The 19,783-nt window shown below is 34.6% G+C and overlaps 1 protein-coding gene across 3 annotated transcripts in view; it reads right to left on the bottom strand.

Annotated features, from left to right (window-relative positions):
* The window catches only part of ADAM9 (ADAM metallopeptidase domain 9), a 122,510-nt gene that overhangs the window by 83,749 nt on the left and 18,978 nt on the right, over nt 1-19,783 (bottom strand). For 2 of the 3 annotated variants that reach the window (XM_029936293.1, XM_029936284.1), the window contains exons 4-9: nt 12,371-12,449; nt 5,982-6,058; nt 4,455-4,650; nt 3,333-3,398; nt 3,000-3,047; nt 962-1,033 (exon numbers count right to left, since the gene is read on the bottom strand). In XM_029936293.1, the coding sequence (XP_029792153.1) occupies nt 962-1,033; nt 3,000-3,047; nt 3,333-3,398; nt 4,455-4,650; nt 5,982-6,058; nt 12,371-12,449 (538 nt within the window). The remainder of the gene's footprint in view (nt 1-961; nt 1,034-2,999; nt 3,048-3,332; nt 3,399-4,454; nt 4,651-5,981; nt 6,059-12,370; nt 12,450-19,783) is intronic. The other variant, XM_029936287.1, reaches the window with a different exon arrangement.

The following is a 19,783-nucleotide window of genomic DNA, read 5'->3' as shown; positions in this document are numbered from 1 at the left end:
GTTAAGTTTTTGGTAAATGTAAGTCTATTTATAGTCTGTACGTATCTCACTTAATGTAAATATTCATACATTTCACTACAGGAGTATCAGTGAGTTTGATTACAAAGTGCTATCACAAGATCCTGTTAGAGGTGTTATACAATACATGGTGAACCATATTATCTTTCTAAATTTTTATCTAAATTCTAATTCCACACACCCCAAAGATTTCAGACAATACACTATGGAACTTATTTTTATTTTATAGAGATACTGTGAGAATAAAGGACAATAAATATAAAGCACTTGGCTCATATTATAAACACTCAATAGAACACTATAGTCATCGTCATTATTAGTATACTTGATATTCACATCAAGGAAAAAACCTTATATATGAAATTATCTTGTAAGTACATGTATCTAATTCTTCAGTATCACCCAATGGGTGAACGTACTCCAAAGTCTCAAACCAAAGTTCTCTCCCTCCCTCCTTCCCTCTTGCTCTCCCTACTGCATTCTCTCTCTCTCTCTCTCTCTCTCTCTCTCTCTCTCTCTCTCTCTCTCTCGGAGCCAGCTTTAAATCCTCTCTCTCTCTCTCTCTCTCTCTCTCTCTCTCTCTCTCTCTCACGCACACATGCACACATGCACACTGTCATGTGATTTCAGAGTAAGAGGCAGCCTTAATCAAAATAAGGTTGAGTACAAATTCAAAGATCTTTTCATAAAGGCCAAAGTACCTTAGCCTATCTATCCTGAAGATAAAATAGATCCTAATATGAAATCTCTTGCTTGTCTTGCAAGTCCTTCTACAATTATACATTCCTTTCAAACATAAAAAATGTTACAAAACAATCTAGAAAACAGACCCCTGAAAAACTGAGTCCCTAGGATAATCACAATGAAACAATTTTTTAATTCTGCTCTGAAACTGTGAAAAGACAGGCTAGAATAACCCCAGTGAACAGAAAACACAACTTACACTATCCAAGTAGTTTGCTAAACGAATCATCTCCTCTCTCACCGCAGTCTGATTTCTTCCCATCATGTCATACTGAAAAGCACAAAAGGAAAATCAGTTTTACCACAGTAAGTTGTGAAAAAATTTCTATAATCTGTTACAGTGAAGGTAAGAATCTCAAATATTTCCTCTGAACTAAAGATGGAAGAATTTAGACATTTGCCTACATTTTAAATTAGTAAATCTAAGGGATACATTTCAGTGTTAAATACGAATAAAAGAAAAACAGGTTCAAGTGTGACATAAGTAATAATAAAAAAGCACTAAAGCCTTTATTTGCTCCAAATTTAAAATGCAATTTTAAAATGAATTTATTTGTGCAATTTTACAATGAATTTTCTCTTTAATGTTCTTTTTACAAATTTTAATGCAAAAATGTTTTCAAACTAAACTTTACAAAGGTAGTATTTAAAACAATCAAAATGCAGGGTGCCTGGGTGATTCAGTTGGTTTAGTGTCCGGCTCCTGATTTTGGCTCAGGTTATGATCACAGGGTTATGGGATTGAGCCCCACATTGGGTTCCATGCTGAATATGGAACCTGCTTGAGATTTTCTCTCTCCCTTTGCCCCTTCCCCCACTTGCACGCATGCTCTCTCTCTTTCTAAAATAAAATGAAATGAAATGAAATACAATACAGTACAATAAATAAAAAATAAAATAATCAAAAAACAATCTAACAGATTTGCTGACCCTTTTATCCCTTAGGCTAAAGACATTACCAATAAACAATTTCTAAACTCTGGGCTAAATTACTAATAAGAGATTAACCAATGCTTACCAACAGAGACATTATATGTAGACAAAATATTTAAAAGTTTAACCATATTAAAACAAACAGTTGATATGACAAGACAAGAGTCTTTAAGACCTGGCTAAATCCAAATGTCTTTTTTTTTTAAGTTTCATTTATTTATTTTGGGAGAGACAGAGACAGCCCAAGTGGGGAAGGGGCAGAGACAGAGGGAGAAAGAATCCCATGCAAGCTCCATGCTGTCAGTGCAGAGCCCAACACGGAGCTTGAACCCACAAACTATAAGATCATGACCTGAGCCGAAACCAAGATTAGATGCTTAACCGACTGAGCCACTTAGGCATCCCAATCCAAATGTCTATTTTAACATTACTTTAATATAACCAACTAAATAACTAACAGAAAAACTTAAAAAGAATGTACGGTTTTGCTCTAAGATATGTGCATTAATATCAGAATATATCAGATCTTACCAGTTAGGCATTTTATCATGATTTTCCCAAACAAACAAAAAAATCTAATATATCTGACAAGGTTTATTGAAATGGAACCATTTTATTTTGAACCATTTTCCAGTAGTACGTAACAAATCTGGAGCGAGTAATAAATAAAAATATTTCAAATCTCTATTTTTGTCACTTGTCCAAACATTCTCCAGAAACTTTTTAGCCATTATCTGGTGCAAAGTTCATACTCCCTGTGCTTTTTCCTTCTACCACTTGAGGGTAAGGAACTTATAATGAACAAATCTGAATACATTTCTATTAATAAACATAGCTTGTTTATTTCCAACCTACACACAGTACAAGATTTTTCTTAAACCATAAAAATCCTCTAAACTGTCTCTGCAGCTTATAAGAAGGAAACTGCTAATATTGCTAAGTTTCTACAAACTTTTTCACATAAACAACAAAGGGGCAGTAAAAGTCAGACAAAACATTTAAAATAATCTATATGTTAAATTAAATAACAGCTATATCTAAAACTGATAATCCTGTAAAGGCTGAAATAGACCTTTTACTTAGCTAAGTTAAGCACAATTCAAAACTATGAATAAGGAAAATCCCTGGTGTTATCCTGGACGCAAAAATTAATAGTAAATACTAAGATCACTACTCTCCTCTATTCCCTTCTAAAGCATGCCATGACTTGGAAGTTTTCTGTCTCTTAAAGTGAAGTATATAGGTTAGCTGAAATTCTAAAAAGCAAAGCAATTTTATTAAGCAACAAAGTGGTATCTGATTACCTGGTTTTCATCACAGTCCTTTAAGGCCATCTGAAAAGGTGACACTAACTGAAAGGCAGTACAGTTTCACTTAAGAAATGAAACAAATCACCCAAAAGAACAAAGAGGCGGAAATCACCATAAAAAATAGTTAGATGTACTCTCATTCACTACATTTGGCTTCTGGTGGGATTATGAATACCAATCATGTTTAAGGGACAAAAGCCATTCTAGTTTTAAAATTACATTTAAGGAAAATCCATACAAATATATTAGATTTGATGTTTCTTTCATGGGGTGCTCACTTCTCATCTGCTTTTCATGAGAAAGAAGAAAAACTGTCACGAATCCTACCCTTTCCTTGTCTACGACAATGAACAGCTCCACGTATCGGGTCTGTGGCAGGATAGCTCTTCTTCTCTGTCAACAACACAAACATCATAAAGGCAAAAAACAAACAGAAAAGTTATAACACTACATGATTTTATATATAGCGTTCTTACCCTAATCTCTAGTCTTTTAAGGCATCATACGATTACTTCACTTCACACAGATCAATAAAGCCAAACGTGTTGCTTCTTTTTAAGTGGTAACTGTTCCCTGTACTAATCTGAGAAAAATCCTAGTTAAAGATGATATGAGGTATTCAGGTTTCAAAGGAGAATTGCTGATTTTCTAATACAGAAATTATACACACACACACACTTTAATGGGAAACCCCATTACTCTGTTCAGAGTGGAAAAATGAATGTAATAATTATATTATGAGAATATAATAACCCAGAGCAAAAGTAAGGACAAGGTTGCCACTTTGAAAAATGACTAATTTTGTGATTTTCAGAAATTCATATATAGTACAGAATTGGGCAAAAATTTTAATGTTTTCCAATGATTAAAGTTAAAAGAGTTGACAGCAAGAAAGGCAATGAAAATAATGCCATAAACTAGCACATGGCTCTCCCAGCCCAGCGGCCCCATGACCCACGTAGGAAGGCACAGCGCCCACAACTGTAGCTGACATACTCCTAGAAACATTTCAGTCAGAGGGGCCCCTGTCAAGAGTAAGCAAGGAATTCTAGTGAAGACTCAAAACAGGGATACAAGTGTCCTGCAAGGCATCTGAAATAGAGTCTCCCTCTGTTTCTTTAATCTAGTGCTCAAAGAACCACCATTCCTGTTTGTGTAAAGGGTATCTAAATTAACTACTCTCTGAAAAATAGAGTAATGGGCTATAATGCAGCAGTGATAAAAAATATACATATAAATATCATTTAAGATCTAAGCCCTGGTTTCTAAAACACATAGAAGCTTGACTATGTTCGACTTGGTGGAAGGAACTGCATCTTTTTATCCCCCAATACCTATCACACTGGCACATAGTTGGCAAAAACATAACAATAATAAGTATTGGTGTGATGCATAAATATATGGGTTTGTAACACTTTAGTCTGAGCCGTGAAGAAACATATTCCTTACTCGAAGTAACTGAGTAATCCCAGGAGGCTCTTCTTCTTCATAGTCTTTGGTTCCTTTCTCTATATCCTTGTTGGAAACCCCACATTTCAGAGGCTCTTTGTGGACATCATCCATTCGATACAAGATGTGCTCAAAGCGAGAGCTGTTCTGCAGGGGTTCGATCCCGTAACTCACATTCTCTATATGCAGCATTCCTCTAAGTGTCGCATTACACATACACAATTTTTTTAAGAATGAAGAAAATAATACACAGGAAAAAAATCAGAAAACCCGAGTTCAAGTCCCAGTGCTTAACATGGATAAGAAAAGAACAGTCCAACAGTCTTAAGAGTGGAAGACAGGAGAGGCAATGAAAATGATGCCTAAACTCGCATGAGTTAACGAAAATACACTAGAAGAGGCACACGTCTCTCCCAACCCAGCAGGACCATGACCCATGAAAAAGGCACAGCACCCACAACTGCAGCTGACCTACTCCTAGAAACGTTTCATTAAAGGGACCCCTGTCAAGAGTAAGCAGGGAATTCTAGTGAAGACTCAAAACAAGGGGTGGGAAGAACATCTGAAATAAAGTTCTAATTCCCGCTCTCTGTTTTTCCAATCTGAGACTGTTGGACTGTTTCTCTATACCATGCCACCCAGAGAAAAACACCGGGTTTTAGAATCACACAGACCTAAACGTAAAGCTCAAGACTTCTGCTTCCTAACGTCACTCCCAGAAAGTTGGTTAACCTCTCCGAGTGACTGCTGTATAATGGAAGTCAATACAGAAGAGTGGCTAGAAGTATGGAGACTGGAGCCAGAGAACCAGAGTTTGAATCCCAAAAGTTTCCTACTAACTGTGGGCCTCTCAGCAATGATTTAACACCTCGTCTTTACTTTACATTCTACATGGGGCTGTTCTGGAAACTGAATTATTTAATAAGTGTGAAATACTTAGCCCATTGCCTGGCACACAGTAACTGCTCTGTACATGTTATTATTTAAATTGAGATAATTATAACCGTCTTATACAGATGGTTTGGCATATTTATTAGTTCAATCAATCATGTAACCAACCAAACAGCACAGCATCATATGGCCAGGACCTCAACAAATGTAATTTTAATATTATTATCACTTAACTTGATATGTGGTACAATTTCCCTGAACCTTAGTTTGTTCATCACCTAAATATGGAGATAACGAGCCCCTTTTCACAGGCATTATGAGGCTTAAATGAAAGAATATAGGTGAAAATTGTATTAACAAAATACTACAGAGACTTAAAGTATGTTTTTTGAAAATAAACATTACTTAGCAGTCTCAAAACAATGCAATTTTCTCTTTAGATATTGAAACTCACCACTGTAATATTTTCTTAAATAAATGTGCCAAGAATGGTATCTGATACATAGCTCTAAAGACCTTCAGCAATACCAAAGTAAAATCTAATTTTGTTAATTCCCCCAAATGACGTGATTTGGAAACAGATATAGGGAAAGAGGTAAGAAATAGAAAAAAAAAATGATAAAGAAAATTCCTTACCTGAGTCCAAAACAGTCGCTCAAGGCAATGGATGAATTATAAACTCCCTCCACATAGCCCCGATAATGACAATGATTCTAAACGATAAAAACTATATTATCTTCAAATACTGTTACATTGCTAAAATCATCATAGAAATTATAGAGATAGTAAAATTATTTCACGTCAGTAAATTAACAATTTTGTTCATATCACTGACATCTTATAATATCAATGGCATTCTTTGGATTATCTTTGGATTATCTACTGCCCTCCTATATAAGGATACAAATGTCTAGGCAGATTTCCAGAGGATACTAAGTACAGAGAGCTCTATCCCAATAACCTTTAAGCCTAGAAGCAGAACAAGACCACATTATATCATGTTTTACATTTTTTAATGTTTATTTTTGAGAGAGAGAGAGAGAGAGAGAGAGAGAAATAACAAGCAGGGGAGGGGCAGAGAGAAAGACACAGAATCCAAAGCAGGCTCCAAGCTCTGAGATGTCAGCCTGGAGCCTGATGCAAGGCTCAAAATCACAAACCACAAGATCATGACCTGAGCTGAAGTCAGACACTTAACTAAGTCACCCAGGCGCCCCATTTCATGTTTAACATTTTAGATCACAGTCAATCCAAGAAGCAAGAGCAGCCAATTGACATCTAATACAGAAGGGGACCTTGTGACAAGCTAATGATGCCAAGGTGGGGGGAAAATATCAGTATGTGGCACAGAAAGTAATTTGGGTCAAATGATTTTCTTTTCTTCTTAAGTGTATATTAATTATATTATTATTAGTTTTACACTTAGCTATCTTAAAAAACTAAAGAGCCTTTATCCTTAATTTTGAGGAAGAAACTGGCCAGTGGAAAAACAAGCTTAATATCACTTACTGATATCTGATTTTTTACTGCATGATTAGATTTTGTCCTCTTTAAAACAATTTCAAAGCACCAGGAAAAAAAAAAAAGCCAAGGCGGGGCGGAGGGGGGGGGGTTGTTGGGGAGACTAGCCCTACCAGACATTGAGATGTATCACAAGGCCTTAATAATTAAAACAGTATAGTACTGGTGGTGCATTGGGAAAACAACCAGTGGAACAGACTCTTGAGACCTGAAATAGACCAAAGTACATATGGGACCTTTCATGATAAAAATGGCATCTCAAATCACTGGAGCAAGGATACACTTTTAAGTAAATGGTGTTCAGTCCACTTAGACATTTAGAAAAGGATAAAGTTAGATTGGTACCTCACACCATACATAAGAATAAAATCTTAATGAATCAATAATCTGAACATTAAAAATGAAACCATATAAGAACTAAAAGAAAACATGAGTGGATTCTTCCTTAACCTGGGTATAGAGAAAGGCTATTACTGGAAATATAGATACAATAAAAGAAAAAACTGATAGTTTTTATGACCTAGAAAGGTTTTCAAACTTCTTCATGGAAGAAAACACCAAAAAATCAAAGTCAAAACAACAATGCACAGACTGGAAAAAAATACTTGTAACTTGTAGAACAAGATACAAGATTAATATTCCTAAGTATAAAGAACTCTTAAATACCAATACAGAAATACAGTAAATCCTAAAATTCCCACCAAAAAACTGTTAGAACTAATAAATGAATTCAGTAAAGTTGCAGGAAGCAAAATCAATAAAAAGAAATCTGCTGGATTTCTTTCTGAAGGACCTGTATTCAGAAAATGGTAAGATATTAATGAAAGAAACTGAAGATACAAATAAATCCAAAGATAATCCATGACCACAGATTGGAAGAATTAGTATTGTTAAAATGTCCAAACTACACAAAGCAATCTAAAGATTTAGTGCAATTCTTATCAAAATTCCAACGGCATTTTTTTACAAAAATGAAACAAATAACCCTAAGATTTGTCTGGGACCACAAAAAAACACCAAATAGAATAAAGACACTTCTTCCTCTTCTTGATAAAGAAAACAAAGCTAGAGGCATCATGCTCCCTATTTCAAACTATATTACAAGCTATAGCAATCAAAACAGTATGGTACTGCATAAAAAAAGACACACAGAAAAAATAAAAAACAGACACACCAATCAATGGAACAGAATAGAGAGCCCAGAAATAAACCCATACATATATGATCAATTAATTTCTGACAAGGGAGCCAAGAATATACCAATCTCTTCAGTAAATGGTACTAGGAAAACTGGAAAGCTCCATACAAAAGAATGAAAACGGGCCACTATCTAATTAACTCAAAATTAGATTAAAGGCAGCATTGTGACTATAGTTAATAATGCTGTGTTGTATATTTGAAAGTTGCTAAGAGAATAAATCTTAAAAGTTCTCATCACAAACACAAAAAAAGTTTTAACTATGTATGGCAGAGATATTAACAAGACTTATAGCAGTGATCATTTCACAATAGATAAAAATGTCAAATCTTTATGTTGTACACCTGAAACTAAACTGTATGTCAATTATACCTCAATTAAAAAAAAAATTCTTAGAGGGACAACAACAAAAGAAAACCCAGTGGAAAACTGGGCAAAAGACATGAACAGATAATTCACAAAAGAATATAAAAATGCCTTCACATACATGTAGATTTTCAATCTCACTCATGAGGAAGTAAGAATCCATGAGTCTGCAACTGATATAAATAAATGAGAAGGGACAGCTTTTCCTTACAGAAAGCACTAATGCATATAGAAGCACCGATGAAATTACGAAATCAACATTTTAACGACCATCATAACCATTAATTTGGACAAATACTAAATACTAACACTAGTGGGTAAAAATTTGAGAAGTAACAGGATATTTACATTAGTCTAAAAACATCTAACCATATTATTAATTAAAAAAGCAAAAACAGTAACTTCATAGAGAAACCTAACAGGCAATTCCTTAACTAAATGATCAATGTTAACGCCATCAGGAACAGCACTAATTGCCACGCTTGTTTGCTGATAGGATACACTGAGGATCATGTGATATCACCTTGGTGGTTTTCCTGCCAAAGTACATAACCTGACTCTGATCATGAGCAAATGTCCAACACCAACGGCAGGATATTCTACAAAATCTGATGAATACTTTTCAAAAATGTCAGTGTCATAAAATACAAGGGAAGACAAAGGATTTCCAGACATGACCACCGAATGCAGCACATGAACTTGGATTTTCTTTTGCTATAAAGTATATTATTGGGATGATGGACCAAAAAAAAAAAATCAGTAAGGTCTGTATATTAGATCATTAGCAGAGCTTCATTGTTAACTTCCCAATTTTGAGAATTGTACTTGATTAAGTAAAAGAATCCCTTGTTGTTAGGAAATTTACAATGAAATATTTAAAGGATAAAGTGATATCATGTTTGCAATACACTCTTTAAAACTTTGAGAAAAAAATAAACTAGAAAGAAAGAATAAAGCAAATACAGTAAAATGTTAAAATTTGGGAATCAAGTGAAGGAGATACATGAATGTTTTATATTATTCGTGCAACTTTTCCTAGAAGTCTGAGGTGGTGAAAATAAAAAAAAAGTTAAACAATTTTACATTAAAATTATAGGCTAAGTTTTAACATTTTACGACTTCTATTGTGGGGCAATTCACAACCACTAATGTTTTTCTTTCTAGTGCTTCGTGTTAAAGTCTAGTTTTGGTTTTGCCTTCTTCTCACCAGAGAAAAATAAATACCTTCAACTATTACTAATGAAATAGCACCTATGAGATAATAATACTTGTAACTCATGGCACTCTAAAATTAAATGTTTCTAGAGGTGCCTGAGTGGCTCAGTCAATTAAGCATCTGAGTTCGGCTCAGGTCATAATCTTAAGGTTCTTGAGTTCAAGCCCCACGTCGGGCTCGGTGCTGACAGCTCAGAGCCTGGAGTTTGCCTCAGATTCCGTAACTCCCTCTCTCTCTGCTTCTCTCCTACTAATGCTCTGACTCTCTCTCTCTCCCTGTCTCTCAAAAATAAATAAATGTTAAAAAAAAAGATTTTTTAATTAAATGTTTCTAGTTTCAATTATAATAGAAGCTCTCCTATTTGACATGACTAAATCCATCAGTTGGTCACTTAATCTACCAACTGGACAGCATTTTTTAAGTAACTGGGTTTTATTAATAAATCTTTCCAAAGCCTTCAATGTACTTTAAAAATTCATATTTCAGGGGCGCCTGGGTATCTCAGTTGGTTAAGCATCCAACTTCACTTCAGGTCATGATCTCCTGGTTTGTAGGTTCAAGCCCCACATCAGACTCTATGCTGACATCTCAGAGCCTGGAGCCTGCTTTGAATTCTGTGTCTCCATCTCTTTCTGCCCCTCCCCTGCTCACACTTTGTCTCTCTCTCTCTCTCTTTCTCTCTCAAAAATAAATAAACAGTAAAAAAATTTTAATCATATTTCATAAGTGTACAAAACATCTAATTAAACTCCATGATTACAGGAAAGGTACAAATGTCACAAACAGTTTTGGAAATACACAAACTATAAGCAAAAACTCAACTAGGGAGAGGAGAAATACACAGAACTATTAAAGAGCCACCTAAAAAAACAAAAAACAAAATATAAAAAAAAAAAACAAAAACCCTAGCCACAGCCCATACGCCTCGGGCAGTTAATATAGTTTTCAGATGGAACAATGAGTATTAATTAATTGGAGACGTTAGTTAAGACACTTGCTAAAATATTTGCAAATGTTTTAGAATCCCAAAGTTCTAACACATAGTAATCTGAAGTTTTATTTCACACAGTAACTTGAGTAAGTGGTTATTAAAGCGGTTTCTTTGTGAAATACACTGATGATAAAAACCAGGTAACAGCTTCAAAAATTACTTTAAACTTAAATAATGGATCATAAGGAAAAGCATTTACATTTTCTCAGTGTAATTTCATTGCATTTTATAAACAAAAATAATGTCATTATAATATCGGACAAGCTAGCCATATGCCAAAAATTCCCGGTACCAAGGTTTTAATTGGTATCTCAAATCTACAGATATACTTTCATCTATCTGAACAATATTCAAAACCAAGAAGAAAAAGACTTCATCTGTCTTAACCTGTATTTTTCAATCACCCAAGAAAACACAACTAATAATACTGTCAGATAACAGTTGCATAAATTTCTATGTGACTGAAATCTGTTTTTGCAGTTCTAAACATTTATATTCTCAACAATAATAAATGATATTTATTGAGTTAAAAATGGTCAGATTATCTGTTCTGAATATCTTAATGGTACTAACTCGTTTAATAGGGACATAATGAACAGCATAAGAAATATAATTGATAATATGTAGCAACTTTGTATGGTGACAAATGGGAGCTAGGTTTGTCATGGGGATCATGTCATAACGTATATAAACTTTGAATCACTATGTTATACAGTGAAACAAATATAATGTTGTATGTCAACTACACTGCAAAATTTTTTTAAAAGTATTAACTCATTTAAGGCTTCCATGTAACTCCACAAAGTTATAATTACCATTCCCATTTTAAGGTGAAGATAATAAGGTACAAACAAGTCAAAGTAACTTGACCAGCAAATAAATGACAGAGCCAGCAGCAACAACAACAAAAAGAGCTAGGATTACACCCAAAAAGTGTGAAATTAATCTAAAATAAGGGTTTGCCTTCTATCTATCTGAAGCGTGCTGTAAAAGTGCATAACTAACATAAACAATTCAACCCAGCCAAACATGACAGAGCTCGGGGGTGGGGGGGTGGGAATAATACATGTTTAATGGGAACAAAGACTTCCATGGACACTGATGCAAAAGGAAAAATTACAGAATGGCTAACTGCCAAAAAGGACTGTAAAATGCTCTCACAAATGACACAAAAAATGTTTATGCTCTAATTTAATAACGCATAAAGCCAAATTCAGCAACTGCCAATTATTTCAAGTATTCCTGGCCAGTCCTGTCTTCAGAAACACTGTTCTCTGATGCAAAGAGAACCACATTTCTTTAGAAAATAACTATTTTTAGTAAAAAATTAGAACATATAGCAGCACACAAGTGTTTGTTCTTTACTAAGTACTAATGGTTTAATAAGTTAAGATATGCTTTTAGAGAGATTAGCTTTCAATAAAAAATTTTTTTTAGATTTTAAAATATAGCAAGCATTCATAAGCAGTAAGGATTACCATAAATAGAAGATTATTTCTTGGACTTTAAAAAAGACACTTGACTACTTGAGGACCTGGAGAACTGTAAAGTACACTATAATCCATGTATATATACCCACCACATACCCCCTTCCCAGGACTATTCCATATATTATAACATCAAGAGTGGCCCTTGGTGACTGTGATGTATAGTCTTGTAGACCTGAATAGAACTAACTGTAAAATTATAATTATGTTAAATTCCGCTGTAAGATCAAGAGGAAAATATGTTACCTGTACATCAGGACGGTCAGAGATCAGAGCCCCTTCCTTGTTGTAGGTATAAACTACAAAATCTTGGGGCAAAAGGTCTCTAGAAGAGGAATAAAACATATCACTTAAAATTATTTTATCTATATACCACTAAGAACACAACTCATAAGGCAATATTCCTAGAACAGATAAACAGGAACAAAAACTTTTGCCTGATAAACTATTACATAAAGAGGAAGCTACTACAAAGCAAAATCTCATAAATAGACTCACATCTGAAATCATGCGCATTGCTTCCTCATAAGGAATGCTAGGCTGCCTATGTGTTCTAATGGTCGTAAAATGCTGGCTGCAAAAAATAAAAGTAACATCTCTAAATTCTTCTGGTACATCTCATAGGAAAAGTATAAATAAAGTTAAGTAGTTATATTTCCAGAAGACAAATAAGTGCTTTTACTCTTTCCTGAAAGTACTATACAAATGAGAAGCACTCACTGCTTTAACCTTGTAAGTAGAGAGGCAAAATCTGTGTCAGCTGGAGGAAACAATCACTGCTGACATCTGACGCTTCCCTGCATGTTAAGGGAGCTCAGTATTGTAAACCATATGTGTAAAGACGGGGTTATCTCCGTTAAAGAAAAGAGCTTTTCAGTGACACTTGTTAAAAAAGGGTAAGGCAGGCTTTATTCAGCTCCACTGTGAGATATATATATATATATAATAGGAACAATGGGATTTTACAGCGAGAGATAAAGGATCAACTCCAAATACAGCATGGGCAGATGGGAATTTATAGCCAAGGGGCAGAGGTCAGTGGGTAGGAAATTACTAACTGAAAATATCTGTGGTGAGGGGTGGTCCGCTCACCAATAACTAAACTTAACAGTCTTGCTGAAGATAGGCCAGGGTGGTAAAGGATGGCCAAGACCAGTGTAGGATGAGGAGCCTGATCACACACCCAGAGAGATCCGAATTCGTTGGGGACAGAGTATTCCTTGCTACACCCAGATTTTATAAGGAAGTGCATGAGTGGGTGATGCACTTAGGAGAAGGTTCAACAGCCTGACTAAAGTGTGGTCAAGCAAAGAATTTTTGTTAGTCTCCCCCTCTTATTCAAGAAAAAAAGAGAGATCTTCATTCCTCTGAACAATATAAATCTAGACAGAATCTGGATGCCTTTTGTTCATTAAGGACCAGCTGAATCATCTATTGGAACTTGGTAGTAAAGGACATTTGCTGGATGGTTCTAGCAGCCAGGCATTTAATGAGGACAGTTGCTATGAAAATAAAAGACAAACAAATATTACTAGTAAGAAACTCAGTCTCTGAATCCAGTGGGGAACAGTCAAGTTTTTTAGCCTTGAAATTCTCAAAGCATGTTTAGATGGTAGAGGATGGCATTGTCCATCCAACAAATCTTCCTCGTTGGAAATTTGAATGTATCTGGTGATGGCATCAGGTGTTCTGGTGAACTTTCTTTTTTTTTTTTTAATTTATTTATTTTTGAGAGACAGAGAGAGACAGATCATGAGCAGAGGAGGAGCAGAGAGAGAGGGACACAGAATCCAAAGCAGGCTCCAGGTTCTGAGATGTCTGCACAGAGACTGACGTGGGGGTGGAACCCACAAACTGTGAGATCATGACCTGAGCCGAAGTCGAATGCTCAACCAACTGAGCCACCCAGGCACTCCTCTGATCAACTTTCTGAATGGTCCATACAGCAGGAGACAGGAAAGTTGCCCATATGTGAATAATTGTGGTAATTTTTTTAAAATTTTTATCAATTTGTTCACCTTCAGTTTGTAGAGCTTCAGAGAAAGGGCAGTTTTAATTCTCAATGATTCCAACTCAGAAGGGAGAAAAACTAGATATGTTAATTCGGACAGTGGTAGTCAGATATTGGTGGAAACTAGAAGATTTCAGATTTGGTTTAAAAAAAAAAACCTGGGAAAATTTGCAAGATGGAACTGGCAAGGACACACTGGAGTTTTCTACTGAAACAAAAATATTCTCTCTACAGTCACCCTCATTTCTGTCAAAGATAATCAAAGTAAGACTAATCTGTTTGTCAAGTAAGTCTAGTCTCATTAGACCTGTCCTGATTACTCACATAAGTGCAGCAAAAACAGTGATTGGCCACATAGGTCCTTGTTTGAATTTGCTTTCCTGGAACATTTCATTAGGAATCTCAGATTGAACTTCTAAAAGCCTCCCAGGGTGGCGTGCCTGAGCAGCTCAGTCAGTTAAACATCTGACTTCTGGTCAGGGTGGAGATCCCATGTTCCTGAGCTCATGCCCCACATTAGGGCTTTCTGCTGACAGCTCTCTCTGTCACACTCTCTCTCGCGCGCTCTCTCTCTCTCTCTCTCTCAATTAAATAAATAAAATAAACATTTTTTAAAAAAATAAATAAATAAAAGCCTCTCAGGGCTGGGAAGCCATCAGATTTTGCCTGTGGTATCTATAAATATGCAGAATTCCTCTCTTCTTAAGGTTTTCAGAATAACCTGAGGTTCCTGGACCTGCCAGAAATTACCTTCCTTATTCACCTGTAAAGCAGGAAACCCTGTAAGAAGCTAGGTACAGGCTGGTTTACCAAGGTGTGAGGGGGAGGGGAGGCATAAAATTGGCTCCTTAAAGTCAACCTTAGCTCCTTAATGCTGTCTGATCATATCTGATTTGACATGTATCATTCTCAAATATGACATTCCATTTAAAAACCTTGATAATATAACTAAGGTTTCCAATTGCATCCTGTTATAAGGAAGACAGATTCTGACTGAACTTCCGCAAATAACTATACTGCCATGAAAATAAGAATACTCTCTAAGAACTGCTAATTTCTGAAGGTCTTGGGTAGAAAGAAAAGAATCAATGCTTCAACTCTATATACAAAGAGAAAAAGTTTTCCTTCAATTCCTATCAAAATAATACCAGCATTCTTCGCAGAGATAGAAAAAAAATCCTAAATTTTTATGGAACCAGAAAAGACCCCAAATAATCAAAGCAATCTTGAAAAAGAAAACCAAAGCTGGATGCATCACAATTCCAGACATCAAGCTCTACTACAAAGCTGTAATCAAGACAACATGGTACTGACATAAGAACAGACACATAGATCAATAGAACAGAATACAGAACCCAGAAATAGACCAACAAACGTATGGCCAACTAATCTTTCACAAAGCAGGAAAGAATATCCCATGGAAAAAAGACAGTCTCTTCAGCAAATGGTGTTGGTAAAACTGGACAGTGAAAGGCAGAAGAATGAACCTGGACCACTTTCTTACACCATATACAAAAATAAACTCAAAATGGATAAAAGACCTAAATGTAAGACAGGAAGCCATCAAAACCCTAGAGGAGAAAACAGGCAACAACCTCTTTGACCCTGGCTGCAGCAACTTCTTACTTGACAGGTCTCCAGAGGCAAGGGAAACAAAAGCAAAAATGAATTATTGGGACCTCACCAAGATAAAAAGCTCTGCACAGAGAAGGAAACAATCAGCAAGACTGAAGACAACCAACAGACTGGGAGAAAATATCTGCAAATGAAATATCAGATAAAGGGTTAGCATCCAAAATCTATAAAGAACTTATCAAACTCAACACCCAAAAAACAAATAATCCAGGGAAGAAATGGGAAAAAGACATGTCTTTTCCAAAGAAAACATCCAAATGACGAACAGACCTACGAAAAAATGCTCAACATCACTCATCATCAGAGAAACACAAATCAAAACCACAATGAGATACCACTTCACACCTGTCAGAATGGCTAACATTAATAACTCAGACAACAGATGTTGGTGAGGATGTGAAGAGGAACCTTTTGTACTGATGGTGGGAATTCAAGTTGGTATAGCCACTCTGAAAAACAGTTTAGAGGTTCCTCAAAAAATTAAAAATACAACTACGCTAAAACCCAGCAATTACACTACTAGTATTTATCCAAAGGATTAAGGAGTGCTGATTCAAAGGGGCACGTGCACCCCAATGTTTGTTATAGCAGCACTATCGACAATAGCTAAAGTATGTAAAGAGCCCAAATGTTCATCAACAGATGAATGGATAAAGAATATGTGGTCTATATATATAATGGACTACTGCTTGGTGATCAAAAAGAATGAAATCTTGCCATTTGCAACAACATATATGGAATTGGAGTGTACTATGCTAAGCGAAATTAGAGAAGACAAATATTATGATTTTACTCATATGTTGAATTTAAGAAACAAAACAGATGAGCATAAGGGAAGGGAAGCAGAAGTAATACATACAAAAACAGAGAGAGGAATAAACCATAAGAGACTTAAATACAGAGAACAAACTGAGGGTTGCTGGCAGGGTGTTAGGTGAGGAATGGGCTAAATGGGCAAGGGGCATTAAGGAGGACACTTGCTGGGTGAGCACTGGGTGTTACATGTAGGTGATGAATCATTAAATTCTATCCCTGAAATCATTATTACACTATATATTAACTACTTTTAAATCCATTAAAAAAATAAAAATTTTTTTAAAGTTTTCCTTAAATTTAGAAAACAAAACATTAAAGAACCAGGAATGCTTCAACAGAAAGTCATAAAAAATTATAATCATCCTCATCAGTTCATTCAGGCCCATGTAATTAAGTCTTGTTCTACTTAATCTTGGGTTAGCAGTCTTTATGAAGCCATCCGTTTATTCATTAGTTCTGAGATTCTTAATCTAATGGAAAGGTCTCAAAGTCTTTAATTGATGCCATCAAGGAGCATTCTAACCTGGAGCTAATTATAAATGCTTTCAGAGAAGTATCACAGTACAATGGTAACTGTCTGTGAATGACAAAACACCTAAAAATAGTTGTGGTTAAAGATCTGATGAGAGTTTATTATAATACTATTGACAAGGACATTATATTATATCTGTGACATACAGCAATTTAATGTAATAATTCAACAATGACAATATTGATAAATTTCTATGAATATCATACAATTTCTGAAATAACCTGTAGTAATAATATATCTATATACATGTAATTTAAGGTTTATCATCACTTATTTGACAATGTTTTCCATGTAATTTAACATATCAAACACACCTAATTTGTTACACATCTCTCTTTTTATAAGGAAAGAGACAAAACCTATGAAATTTTCCAAGGGTCATCTAGGAAATCTCAAAGTTAGTCAAGGGTCAAAAAGACTCCACTTAGAATCTGATATGGAGAGGTTGTCACATCAGGTTTGATCACTTGACTAAAGAAAATCACAGGTCACTATAAAATAATCCTTCCGTAGTTATCCATTTAACCAAAATCAAAATTAGAAGATATCAAAGGCAAATACAGAAAGTTACATGGTTTTAAAAATTCTTAGCCTCTTACAATTAAGAATACCTGGTTTCCTTCAATAATCTAAGAATTGATCAACATAATATGAAGCACAGGAATTTATTTTGAAACACAAAATCTTGTTTTCCCAGGCATATTACTTAAAGGGTAAAGAAAATCAACCTTTTTTTTTTTTTTTACAATTTTTTATTAAGAGTAAACCAAAAGAAAACTTTGTAGTTTTAACACAGAGAGAAAACCAAATAATGGTTTTATATCAGTGTGCTATTAATACAAAGGCAAATTTTTAAAAATTAAAAAAAATTTTACAAAAAATTTTTAATACAAATAAATCCATCCAATCGTGGCCAACTTTGACCAGAAAGGGAAAGGTTCCTTTTCCAAGGTTCCTTTTCCAAAAATCTTACAAAAATTTTTTCTTATATCCATTCAGTTTTTCTCCTACTCTTTTGTTCTTTTTCATTCTGGAAAAACCAGTCCATTCTACTTTGCAACAAAATTCCTCTCTTCTTCCCGAAACAAAAATGTGTCCTCCATACATTTCCTTACCAAAACTATATCTTACTTTCCCTGCATACAGTTTTTTTTCTTTATTATTACTATTCCTAGTAGTTTCATTTGCATATATTGATTATATTTTTAACCATTTGAAACTCAAATTTTCAGTGAAAAGTAGGAAGCAGGCAATTACAAACTCACACTCAACATATTATCATAAATATCAAGTTTAAGAATGTATCATTTCATAATTTCTAGAGACATATGTCTTTTTCAGAGCACTTTATCATGCTTATTTACAGAACCAAATATATTTAGCTTTTCTATACCAAACTAAAAACAAGATACCAAAATTAAATAAAATTAATGTTTAACAATTAATATTTCAATATTTTCTCTAGTTAGGAAATGATCTAGTCAATAAATATCCATCTTTAACTTAGTATAGCTTTAAAGTTTAAAGTCATGAAAAGGATTTTTAAACTATTCTTAAGAACTATAATAAAACATAATGATGACTGAAATAAGATGAAGCACAGGAATTTATTTTGAAACACAAAATCTTTTATCCCATTTATATCTATTTAATTTACTTGATCTTAACAACTATGCTTGAATTACCCATGAAAATTTCATAAGACATTAACTAAACAGAGCTAACCATCCATCGTCTTAAATTATTTTTCATGTTGACAGATCAAGCAAGTAAAAAAAAAATCACAGAAGCAAACACCCTAAAGAATCTAAAAGGTTATTTATGATTCTTCTTTCTTTTTTTTAACTGCTATGCTTGATGTGCACCAAGCAATTCCTTTTCATTATATGTTTTGTTTTTATGTTGGATTGATAGTTTATAATCTTAAACATCTAGTAGACATAAATTTGTCTGACTAGTAAATAGAAATAGAAAAAAACTTTGTGTCTGCATTATCTATTTAACACTGAAAACTCTGAAGTAGTCAGAGTTTAGCAATAAGTTTAGCAATAATTTTAAAGCTAGCTTTATTTACCCAGATTATCAACCCAGATCATATGAACTTAAAAAAAAAAAAAAAAGACAGGTTAGGTTCAATATTTCTGAGTTTTAAGAAAACTTAATTTATGTAAGTGTTCATTTGTCTCCAAGCCAATTTGAATAGCTCCATTAAGGGATTTTATAAATTAATTTGGTAATACCATCCAGAGGTAGAAAACTACCACAGATCTATAACATACATATATAAACACATATAGACAGATACAAATAGAGATCCTATAGCTTCCATTCCAAAATTTCAGGTATGAGTCAGTAAAACAGTAATACAATCTCACTGGTTTATCTCCACTTTGTATGGAGCAGCAGCAGTGGGAAGGGAGAGGTATTGAGAGTCAATCTGGGAAGATCTCAAGTTTCCCAAAATGGCCAACAAGCTCCAAATTATCCTCAGCAAAATCATGCCAACAAGAAAGGAAGTAGGCCCAGCAGAAAGTCATCAGGAGTTTGAGAAAAGGGGTTTCAACTGACAGAAATTTCCCTGGGAGAACTGGGATGCAAAAGAAGAGAAGAGAGAGAACTCACAGAGCATCAGGAAGAAGAGTCTTCCAGCCCAGGGAGTCAGGGA

This window comes from Suricata suricatta, chromosome 1, assembly GCF_006229205.1.
Source record: "Suricata suricatta isolate VVHF042 chromosome 1, meerkat_22Aug2017_6uvM2_HiC, whole genome shotgun sequence".
NCBI lineage: Eukaryota > Metazoa > Chordata > Mammalia > Carnivora > Herpestidae > Suricata > Suricata suricatta.
The sequence above is the reverse complement of the archived record's forward strand: the minus strand, read 5'-3'. Positions and strand labels throughout refer to the sequence as shown.